This window comes from Cervus elaphus, chromosome 33 (genome assembly GCF_910594005.1).
Source record: "Cervus elaphus chromosome 33, mCerEla1.1, whole genome shotgun sequence".
Lineage (NCBI taxonomy): Eukaryota > Metazoa > Chordata > Mammalia > Artiodactyla > Cervidae > Cervus > Cervus elaphus.
The window spans coordinates 28,628,166-28,640,509 of NC_057847.1; the positions used below are offsets into that span (position 1 = coordinate 28,628,166).

At 36.3% G+C, this 12,344-nt stretch overlaps 1 protein-coding gene across 1 annotated transcript in view; it reads left to right on the forward strand.

Moving 5' to 3' along the window:
- TLK1 (tousled like kinase 1) overlaps positions 1 to 12,344 on the forward strand; it is a 163,260-nt gene that overhangs the window by 109,798 nt on the left and 41,118 nt on the right. The window contains exons 9-11 of the mRNA XM_043894418.1: positions 3,461 to 3,571; positions 3,873 to 4,009; positions 7,341 to 7,529. Of these exons, the coding sequence (XP_043750353.1) occupies positions 3,461 to 3,571; positions 3,873 to 4,009; positions 7,341 to 7,529 (437 nt within the window). The remainder of the gene's footprint in view (positions 1 to 3,460; positions 3,572 to 3,872; positions 4,010 to 7,340; positions 7,530 to 12,344) is intronic.

Consider the following 12,344-nt stretch of genomic DNA (forward strand, 5'->3'; position numbering starts at 1 on the left):
CATTTACCGTTGACCACTGTTGTAAATTTTGTATCTATTTCTTATGCCTTTGTATTTCTTTATAGTTATATTGTATATATCTTATACATTCTTAACAACATATTATTTCACTGTTTTTGAACTTTGAATTACAAAATTATACTGTATGCCCTGCTTGTTTTCACTAAGCATTATATGTGGGATTGTCATGTTCATTTCACTGCTGTATGGTAAGGTGTAAATGAATATACTGTAATTTATCTTTCCTGCTCTTGTTGGACATTTTATTTCTACTTCTTGCTAGTATGAACAGTTCTGCTAAGACACATTCTTCTACATATCTTCTGCGGCACACATGGAGAATTTTTCTGTGGTATATGCTTAGACATGGCTAGAGTATAGGGCATGCATAGCTTAAACTCTACTCTGTAAAAGCAAATTTTTCCCGAGGTGGTTGGATCAGTTTACATTCCACTAACTATAAGCAGGGAATAATGTTATTGCTCATTATCCTTGCTAAGGCTTATTAGAATCATATTTAGTTTGCGAGTTCAGTTTAATGGATATAACAAGGTATTAGTTATTATGCATTCACTTTATTTTTTGAATATCTTATAAAATATTCAATAACCATTTGTATTTCTTCTGTGAAATAAATGATTTTTTTTTTTTTTTGCTCATTTTTCTTAATGAGTTTTTTAAAATTGATACCAGTTTTTTTGTTGGCCATATATATTGATTTTTCTCCTAGTGTGTGAATTGTCTTTTTATTTCTTTGCACTATCTTTTGATTAGGTCATTTAAAACTTATATGATTACATGTCTCTTTTTTTATGGGTTTCCCTGGTATCTCAGATGGTAAAGAATCTGCCCACAGTGCAGGAGACCTGGGTTTGATCCCTGGGTCGGGAAGATTCTCTGGAGAAGGACGTGACAACCCACTCCAGTATTCGTGCCTGGAGAATCCCATGGACAGAGGAGCCTGACAGGCTACTCTACTGTCTATGGGGTTGCAAAGAATCAGACATGACTGAGCGATCTGTTTATTTATAGTTTGTACCAAATTATTATCAAAGGTATACCAAAATAATTCATTGTTTTTGTCCCTAAGACGATAAAGATGTTCGTCTGTATCTTCTTTAAAAAATTTTATAGTCTGCTTTTTCAATGCAAGTTATAAATCTCACTGGAATTCATTTTGGGATATGATGTGAAATAAGGTTTCATTTCAATTTCTTTCTATATAGAGAACTAGTTGTCTACTCTTTACTGCTAGCTCCATCATACAATCTTATTTTCATATACAAATACATGTATTTCAGTGTTCCGTGTTAAGTACCATGTTCTCTTTGTGTATTCCTATACTGGTAGGTACTACAGCATCTTTTTATCATTTAGCTGTTGCTTTTGGTTGTTAGTAACAGAGAACATAAACAACAGTCCTTTAAATAAGATACAACATTACTTTTTGAGAGAAGAACAGAAAGGCGGGGGTTGTTCCAAGTCAGAGCTTGAGGGTGCAGTGTCTCCTGCCCACTGAGTTACTTGCCCCACACTAAATCCAGCTAGGGGTGGAGGTCGGTCCTTCCATAGCAGACCCAGAAGGGAATGGCCCTGAGATAACCAATGGAACACAGTGCCCCTCACTAACATATCTGAGATAGGTTTTTCTTTTCTCTGCAAGCTGCTCACCTCTGGGGGTGGGGGGTCGAGTGTTTCCCTGACCCCCAAGCTAGTGATGGAGGCTGGGCAGGACACTGCACTTGTGGCCCCTGGTGCCACACTGACCATTCGTCCCAGATGTGACTGAGGAGGCCCTTGGAGGCTGTTCATCTATCTAGACAGCAGTGTCTACAGTTGGGCCATTACCACCCTGGACAAAGCCTAAGAGGCCATAGGCCTTTGAATGGAAGATGGTAAGTTTTGTGAAAATGCAATTTTATTGGTCCTACTTTATTTCCAGCCAGGCAGAGCTTTGCTGGCAAGTAGAGACGACTGAGCTACGCAGGCCATAGGCATTTGGATAGGTTTCCATAAACAACAGTACTTTAAATGAAATACAATATTATTTTTTAAGAGAAGAACAGAAGGAGGTAGCCCAGGTGTCATATGGAATCTTGTTTCCTTCAGTTTTTCTGCTCCCTCCCCTTAGTACATGGCCTTCATCTTGAAGATTATATCAAGGTACAAAATATTTCAGAGTCACAGTTATGGTATCTGTGTTCTTAAGCAGAAGAGGAAGGAAATTAAAAATACAACAGTTTTCTGCATAGTGTTCTTGAGTATTCCATTGAACAACTTCTGCTTACATTTCAGTAGCCATCATTAGCTGCAGGGAGATGGGAAATAAACTCCTTTAGCTAGACACATACCAATCCAGAGGAAGACTTTGGTTTTGCATTAAATCTTAATATCTGGTTGAACAAATACCATCTCCTTTTTGGCTGTTTTTGGTCCTTTGCAGTCTTAGAGAAGTGTTAGGTTTTTCAAGTCACACATACACAATTTGTTGGGGCTCTGTTTGACTTGCACCTAATGATAAGGGTCTGTTGCTAAATTTCATGTGTTCCTCTGAAACTATTTTATTTTACCCTTTTCCTTGGAAAACAGCTTTTTGTTAGATACATACTTTTAGATTGGCAGCTGTATTTTTCTCCCAGCATTTTTGATTTATTATACTGCTCTCTTTTGGCTTATACCATGATTGGCATAGACTTATGGTTTTCAAAGAATGATGCCCAGACCAGAAGCATCAACCTTACTAGCGGATTTATTAGAAGTAAAGTTTCAGACCCTACTCCAGAGCTACTTATTCAGAAACTGGGAATGGATTCCGGTAATCTGTGTTCCAACAAGCTCTCCAGGTTACTCCCTGGTGATTGTACTAATCAGGCTTATCTTCTGAGCTTAGAAAGAGGGACTGAGCATATGACCGCTTACAGAGTTAACAAAATTTGTATTCATGTGGCCGAGAAAGATGGTGAGAACAGTTAGCTATTGGATAGGCATCTACAGTGTTACCAACATGTTGAATGGAGATGTTTTATTACAGAAGATGAAGGAGAACTCACATTCATTTTTAAGTGTTAGACACTTTGTATTTCAGTTATTTCAAATGAGATAGAATGATGTTGCTCTGTTTTAGAAATAAGATAATAGAGCAGACCTTTAAGACAACTTTAGAAATAAGGTTCAGATACTTTATTTAACTTAGCCCAGATTATATACCCTAGAGTGTAGATTTGAACCTGTGGAGTATGAGTACATATTCCATGTACTTTTCACTATACAGCTAAGCAGCATGTAACAGTGTTGTTATTATCATGGTAAGTAGGTGTTTTAACATTTTTTTGTTTTAGTATCACATTCAAATACTTAATCTTATTAATCCTCTTTATTAATTTTTCAAAATGTATAAATATTCTTAAATGTCTCATATATACAAATTCTAGACCTTTTTCATTGTCTACTTATATTGTAGGCTAATTGTGATCTCAGACGGCAGATAGATGAGCAACAAAAACTACTTGAAAAATACAAAGAGCGATTAAATAAGTGCATATCAATGAGCAAGAAACTGCTTATTGAAAAGGTAAGTTCCCTGTCAGGCCAGTGATTAAGACTTCACCTTCCAATGCAGGAGTGTGGGTTCCATCTCTGGTTGGGAAGCTAAGATCCTCACATACCCCACATGCCTCCTGGTCAAAAAACCAAAACATAAAGCAGAAACAGTGTTGTAACAAATTCAGTAAAGGCTTAAAAAAAGTCCACATCAAAAAAAAAGTTCAATAAATTTTCCCTCTCCTTTCATTAGTCCCTTTTACTTTGTATGTTTTTAAAATTTAAATTAATAAAGTTGAATGATGATTTTTCTTTTTCCCCCTTGTTTTCAGAGTACACAAGAAAAACTGTCAAGCCGAGAGAAGAGTATGCAAGACAGATTACGCCTTGGGCATTTCACGACAGTTAGACATGGTGCTTCATTTACTGAACAATGGACAGATGGTTTTGCGTTTCAGAATCTTGTAAAGTTAGTCAATCTTACATTTTAAAAGATTTAGTATTCCTTTGGTTGTTTGTTATTTTCAGAGATTATAGATTTGGAATTATGTTCTATATCTACTCCTCACTACTCTTTGAAATCATAGAACTTAATACATTTGAAAGGAACATAAAATAGGCATTACAAGTTTAGCTTTAGCAAACTTCTTGATTAGTTAGCAGTCATCTGTATAGAAAGTTTAGTTACTCAGTTGTGTCCGACTCTTTGCGACCCCATAGACTGTAGCCTACCAGGCTCCTCTGCCCATGGGATTTTTCCAAGCAAGAGTACTGGAGTGGGTTGCCATTTCCTTCTCCAGAGGATCTTCCCAATCCAGGGATTGAACCCGCGTCTCCCACATTGTAGGCAGACGCTTTACCACCAGGGAAGATCTGTATAGTATGATGTATTATTTTAAATATGACTTTGCAAAACATAAACTGACCTAGCTTTTATAAGTTAGTTGAGAGGGAAATTGTTAAAAAATTTTAACTTTAATTGCAAAATTTGTATCTATATCTTGGGGTTTTTCTGCTTAGTTTTTTGTTTTTTGTTTTTTCCCCTCTCCCATTCCCCAGTCCTTCCTTCAGCATTTGTCTGCTCATTATTCCTGTGGGAAAGACAGGAGTATTTTCTCTACAGTGTCAGACATAATAACTCAAAAGTCAGTTGAACTGAACATGTGGCTTTAGCACTTCTGAGGTAAACTTTAAAATGGAGAAATCCATTTTCTCAAGTTGGTGGTAGGAAAGGGTATGTTGACTGTTTCTGTGTTAAGGAGCCAGGATCTATTGCTGCCCCTGGCCCCCCTCCCCCCCCCCCCCCCCCGTTTATTTTTTGCTTTCCCAGAGTCAGTCCAGTTAAATGGAAAATGTAGGCAAAGCTTTATTTCACATAGTATTACATAAACTGCTGTTTCAAACATTGGTTCCCAGGACTTAAGTATAGAATGGTCTTCTATCTATCTCAGTTGATTTACCCAGCTTCTGTTCAACACAACTGTTTCTGGGTGTTAGGTATTGAAGGACAGTGTCTTTGTGATGGTAGGAAGTTTGGATTTTTAATTCTGTTGATAAAAGGGAGCTGTTAAAGTTTTATATAGTGTGTGTGGTCAAATTTGAGTTTTTGAAAGGTAACTGATAGTAATGTGGAAATAATACTGAAAAGAACATAAATTATTGACAGTTTAGATGGAGAAGCATCCAAATGAAAGGTGATTAGTCTTGAGCTAAAATATTAACCGTAGAAGTAGAAAGTAAGAGATAGAGTTGAGATACAGCTTAAAAATTTTTAGTGTTTTTCTGAGCTGCTAAACCCAGATGTGCAGTTGTCCTGGTAATGAATGAAAGAAGGTTACATAATATAGCATTAAATATAAACTAAAATACAAACTCTGCCAGTTGTTAAAATTTCTCCATTAAGCTGCCAGAGAGTAAAATTGGAGCTTATGGCTTGGTGAATGTGTGGAGATCTGGGAAGGTTATCAGGCTCAGAGAGAGCATGGAAGCTCCATGTCTCTTCTCCATACCTCGCCCTGTGCAGCTCTTCATCTGGCTGTTTCTGAGCTATATCCTTTTATAATAAAGCAATAACCCAGTTTTTAAAAAATTACTTGTATTTTTTTCTTACTAATCATTTACTGAGGTCCTGCTGTATGTTGCTACATATATATATTACATATACGTATATATTTAATATCAAACTGTTAATCAGTGTCTATTTTTTAAGCTGTGATATAACCCGAAATAGTTGGAGGATAAGAAGAGAAATAAAAACTAGTAATATTAAATTAATAATCTCTAAACTATATGGTCATTACTGAATAATCAGTCACTATATATATGTATATGTGTGTGTGTGTGTATCCATTAGAGTAATTCTTTGATTATTTCAGTAGGATTATTGCTGTTTATTTTTATTAATCTTGACTGTACCCTAAACTAGCTTTAAAATTAATTTTTTAAATAAACTGAAATTATTCTTACTTCCAGTAGAAAACTGGATTAAAGTCATATGCGAACCTTTCTCTTCTTGAGACTTTTCTCTAGCATTTTTCTCTTTTGCTTGGGTGCTCCTTCATTCCTTCCCTTCTTTCATGTTCTGCACTGCCTGACTGGGATCATAGGACTCTGAAATGTGTAAAACAAGTCTTTGTCGGTAGAGTGGAAGTTCTTTAGTTCTGGTCTGAATAGGGGTGAAGGAGGGAGGAATTGAAATATTTGACTTGTTCTAAATCTGAGTACCATCAGCATGGAGGTTTTGTATTGTTATGGGTTTTGTTGTTGTTGTTGTTGTTTTTTAACAAAAAATACACTGTGACAAAGTGGGATTTATTCCTGGTTTGAGAGTGGGTCAGCAGACAAAAATTAATCGGTGTGATATGTCACTTAATACAATGAAGGAAAACAACCAAAATCATCTCAATTGATGCAATAAAAGAATTAGACAAAATTCCACATCCTGTCAAAATTACCATGTAGTTTTTTAAAAATTATTTCCTAGTGTGGTGAGGTGACCTAAGAGGGAAGATAATCATATTAGAACAGGCTTAAAATGTTGTATGAGAGGATGGTTTTTAAAAGCTTCAATTGGAAACAGTAATATTTTTAGTTACATTAGTTGCCCGTTTTTCAATGCCATCTAAATTTTTCTTGGTATTTTCTCTCTTTAAAGTGTCAAAATTCCTTCTTTTTTCCTAAATTTCTAAGGTCAATTTTTGTTTCATTTCCACTTACCCTTTCCTGAAATTTAATGGAGATACATTTAGAAAATGACACTTTATTAATAAATTCACATATGTCTTTTATAAGTTTTTCTTTAAACAGTGGTGAGATGAATGTATAAAACCTACTCCTTAACTCTGTTATTTCTTTTTTTTAATAGCTGATTGATTTTATTCAACAAATATTTATTGAATGCCTAGCATGTGTCAGTCACTATGCTGGGCACTTAGGGTACAATAGGGTATAAAATAATTGTTTCTCTTCTCATGGAGTGCTTTAGTCTAACCAGACATATTGAGATCAAGTGTCCATAGAAATATTTGTTTAGAAAAGAGAAGATAGGGAGCTACAAGATGCTGTGAGGTTATATGTGGCAACACATCCTTCTCATCCAGGGGGTTTAGGGAAGACCTTATTTAAAAATGTATGTTTCAAATGAGAAAAGGACAGTGAGAAGGTGTTGGTTCACAGGAGTGGGACCATAACGTTACATGTTTAAACATTATGTGATTTTTCATGTTTACTAATGTATTTTCATGTTTTAAATGTGAAAAGTAAAGGAAGGTTAATTTTTTTCCACATTTATTTTTATGTAGGCAACAAGAATGGGTAAATCAGCAAAGGGAAGATATTGAAAGGCAAAGGAAACTTCTAGCGAAACGCAAACCTCCCACAGCTAATAATTCTCAGGCACCCTCTACCAATTCTGAATCAAAACAAAGGAAAAACAAAGCAGTCAATGGAGCAGAAAATGATCCTTTCGTTAGACCAAATTTACCACAACTGTAAGTTTGCGTTTTTAATTTCCTTTTTTTAAAGTGTTGCCAGTGAGCATGTATGCTAGTAGTGGGTGTTATTAATAATTAAATAGTAAAAATCATCATGGCCAGGAAGGAAAAGAGTATTGCAAAAATTTACTTCTAAATGAATAATATGTCTCCAAATCTGAATTCTACCTAAGTGGAGATTTACTAATCCTATTTTAAATGGGTAGCTAAGAGGAAACTGGAGTTCACTTTTTCTTCTGTGTCTATGAATAATAGTAGAGTCACTTGTCTATTTTGATTATTCTAGTTCAGTATTCCTCTTAGTGTTCCCTTTTTCTGAGAAAATGTTAGCTTAGGTAGTACAGCTGACATATTTTTGTCAACCTATGAAAGCAGCACATTCAGAGGTTATAGGTATTGTTTTTCCCCTTTCTGCTTTGGTTTCTAGGTTTTCTGCTTTAATGGTGAACTACTTTTTATAATTCAGAGTTGGAGACATTTAAAAAACAATCATATGCTTATCATAGGAAATTTGAAAAATATGAAAGAACAATAAAACAGTAAAGGCCATGATTCTATCTCACAGAGAACAGTTCAGTTCAGTCACTCTGTCATGTCTGACTCTCTGCGACCCCATGAACCGCAGCACACCAGGCCTCCCTGTCCATCACCAACTCCGGAGTCCAGCCAAACCCATGTCCATCGAGTCGGTGATGCCATCCAACCATCTCATCCTCTGTCGTCCCCTTCTCCTCCTGCCCCCAATCCCTCCCAGCATCAGGGTCTTTTCAAATGAGTCAGCTCTTTGCATCAGGTGGCCAAAGTATTGGAGTCTCAGCTTCAACATCAGTCCTTGCAATGAACACCCAGGACTGATCTCCTTTAGGATGAACTGGTTGGATCTCCTTGCAGTCCAAGGGACTCTCGAGAGTCTTCTCCAACACCACAGTTCAAAAGCATCAATTCTTTGGTGCTCAGCTTTCATTATTGTCCAACTCTCACATCCATACATGACCACTGGAAAAAATACCATTGTTAGAATTTCTGTGTATAGATGCAACCTAATTTATATAGTTTTTCTGTTTTATAAGAGCTTATATAAGTTTATGTGAATGGAAAATACATATGCACACCCTCTGCTTTATGTTTTAATATGCTTCTCCTTTGTTGAAAGATACTGTTTCATCTGTGCTTTGAAGCCCATCCCCTGCCACATCAGGGACCTCTTCTATTGATACCTCCTTTATCGTATATCTTCACCCTTTTGCTCTCTACTGGTTTCTTCCTTTAGGAAACAAAATAAAAAAAACTCCCCATCAATTAGACATCGCTCCAGTCTCACACTGTCGTCTCTATAACTAGGTTTCCTGAAGGACTTTCCTTTGCTTACAGCCTCTGCTGCCTCGCTTTCCATTCTCTCTTTTCTTGACTGAAATTGTTCTTTTAAAGATTATGTCCTTGATGCTAAATGCCACAGACATTTGAGTCTTTAACTTGGCAACATTGGATATTATTGACTACTTATTTTTTCTGAAAAGACACTTTCTTGCCATAGTTTTTGATAACCTTTTTTTCTGATTTTCATTTTAACTTAATCTGGCTACATCTTTTAAGTCTCTTCTGTGGACATCATTTACATTATCAATTTGTAAAGCATAGGATTTTTAAGGCTCTGTCCTAGGCCATTTTACCACTTACTCTGTGTATTCTCCATGAGTATTAGCTACTCCTAGGGTTTCAGTTGCCCTGTTTATGCTGCTGACATCCAAACTTCTGTCACCAGCCCACTTTTCTTTCTTGAGTGTCAAATATTTGTATCTCAGTCTTGAATGTCATATCCTTGCTTAATTGATATTGGTACTTAAATGCCTCACAAGTGCCTCTAATGCCAACCTATTCAAAACTTTATTTACTAAACACACAAAATAAAAATGGTATTTTTTATTATCTTTCCCATTTCAGTCCTCCCCCACCCCCCTTTTCCCCCTCTCTTTTTTTCTCTTTTCTCTCTATACACACACATACACACACTCCTTGCCTCCTCCTCTTTTCTTAGTTATTAAATGGTACCACCATCCTCTCAGTTCCACATACCAGAATTTTGGTTGTTACAGGTTTTAAATCAAGATTCCATTTATTTTTCTTAATCCATTTTTATTATCTTTTAGTTAATAAATAAGTGATGATAATCTTATATTTTAAAGTCCAAAATGTACTTCCTTCTTTAAGTCCTTCCTGATTTGGGCAAGGGAGGGGGAGGGGGTTGTTGTGAGTTGCAGTTAAATCCTTTGGCTATTGATATGTTTAAAAAAATAACATGACTTAGTTTTCAAAGATGGGTAAATTTGTTGCTTTTCAAAGAGTGGATGGATAGGTGAGCAATTATACAGAAGATGATGTGTAAGCTTAATTCCACCCCCATAGATTCCACCCCCATAGACATCTAGTCTTTGCTCAAATGTGTCCACTGCCATTTCTTACTTGGGTTCTTTCTTCCCACCCCCACCCACTCTGACATCTTTCAACTTTGGTCTAGGCCATCTTGTAGTCAGAGTCCTTTTTTTTCCGAAATAAAAATACGATCCTTTCTTTTTCTTCCCTGTAAACCTAACTTAATTCTTTGTTGCTTGGATAGTATAGTCCAGAAAGTACTTTTGACCTGGCAGCTTCTGACCTCTCTCGCTTCATCTTTTATCATTGACCAGTGCCTCCCATTCACCACCAACTTTTAAACTCCAGCCCATTGTCATAATTTCTGTTCATCTTTTAAATCCCATACTAGATACTGATTCCTCTTAAAAGCTTCTCCTTGACCCTTGAAGGATAGGACTCAGTTATCACTTGAGGTATTCAGTGATAACCTGATACTCATAGCTCTGTATTCAGTCACAGCATCATCATCCACTCAGTTAATGACACTAGAAACATCCTAGATGTTTGCCTTTCCCTTGTTCTCTGTGTCTATTTACATAACGTTTTTGTATCTTGTCAATCTTCACTACCACTATCTTACTATACTGCTGCTTCTCTCTCTCTTTCTTACATCAGTTACTGTTTCTTACCTTTCATATGATGTCTTACCTTACATCATATGATGTTTCATGTCTAACCTCCTTCACTAGCCTTCAAGATGAAATTCACTCTCATGAAGACCCTTTGTAGGCCTTCTGATTTCCCTCCTCTACAGTGTCTTCCCTGTGCATCCTGCATTAAATTCTTTCCGTTCTTTAAATGGACTCTGCTTTACTTGTTTCTGCTCCTTTGTATATATTGTTCTTTGCCTTTCTTTACCTGTTCCATTTTCTATTTATCCTTTATGACTTGCCTCATATGTCAGTTACAGTAGTAAATCCTCTCTGACCTTTTTTCTTCCTAGTTTCTTCCCCATTTCCCCTCAAGTTAGGTACCTTTTGTACTTGCCTGTCAGTATTGGAGCTGTTGTCTCTCCGTCTTCTCTCTGTGCTCCCAGTATCTAGTACAGTGCCTGGCATATAGAAAATTGTCAGTAAATACTAAATTATAGTACATAAGCATTTGATTGAATTTCATTTTCGTCTTCTCAAAAGACCATTTTACTAGTTTGCCACAGGTGTTTTGCTTCCGACTTGTCTTCTAGGATGCTTCTAGCTCTAACAGTAGTTTATTAGTCATAGATTGTCTCATTTCCATCTCAGTTTATTGCATATGTTGACTTAGAACTAACTCTGAAGTTATACCGCTATGTGTTCTTAGAGTGGCAGGTGAAGTAATACAACATAGCAGTTGGATTGCATCCTTATGTAAGTACAGATTTAAATAAGGAAAAAAACGACAGAAACACTTTGATTCATATATATTAATTTGATTTTATCAGCCATGCAATGCAACAGTCTTCTAAAACTTCTTTTATATCCCTTTGTGCAGAACATCTAGTAAAGTAATTAGAATAGAGATCATGAATCTTTCATTATGTCTTTATCAAGAAATCAAAGCAGAAAACAGGACTTCCCTGGTAGTCCAGTGGTTAAGAATCCGCCTGCCAGTGTTCAGTCTCTGGTCGAGGAAGCTTAGACTAAGGGCAGCTTAGCCTTACGTGTCGCAGCTGCTGAGCCTGTGTACTCTAGAGCCCATGCTCTGCAACAGAGAAGCCACTGCAGTGAGACGCCTGCACACCACAACTGGAGAGGAGCCCCTGCTCACCGCAACTAGAGAAAGCCTGCACACAGCAACAGAGACCCAGTGCAGCCAGAAAATAAACACTATTAGAGAAAGTTACTGCTGTGTAGTGGTTAGGATTTTAAGCTCTTTAGTCAGATGTGGAATCCAACCTTGACTTTTCCAGTTTTATTTTTTATTTTTTGGTAAACTGTTTTACTTCTTAGAGCCTCCATTTTCTTGTGAAAATACCTATGTCATAATGTTGAAAAGATGATATGAGATGAAGCTTATATAGTACTTGCATGTTTCCTGGTTGTTAACTAATTTTTAACTACCAGCAAGATTCAGTCAGGGTTTTTTTAACATTCATTTATTTTTAATTGAAGGATAATTGCTTTACAATATTGTGTTCAGTCAAGTTTTTTAGGTGGTAATTTCTCATTTTAGTCACAAAGACTTAGTATTCAAAGTAAATAGTTTGTATCAGTTCAGTCGCGCAGTTGTGTCTGACTTTGTGACCCTGTTGACTGCAGCACTAGTTTGCATAGCTAGTGTTATCTGTGGATAATACCTAAACAACAATACATGTTAATCAAGATTTTGACTTCATGTTAAATATATTTTAAATTGTTTTGATTTTATCTACATGTTTTGTGTTTTACAAAGGATGACTGCAAAGTGAACAGTAATATTTTA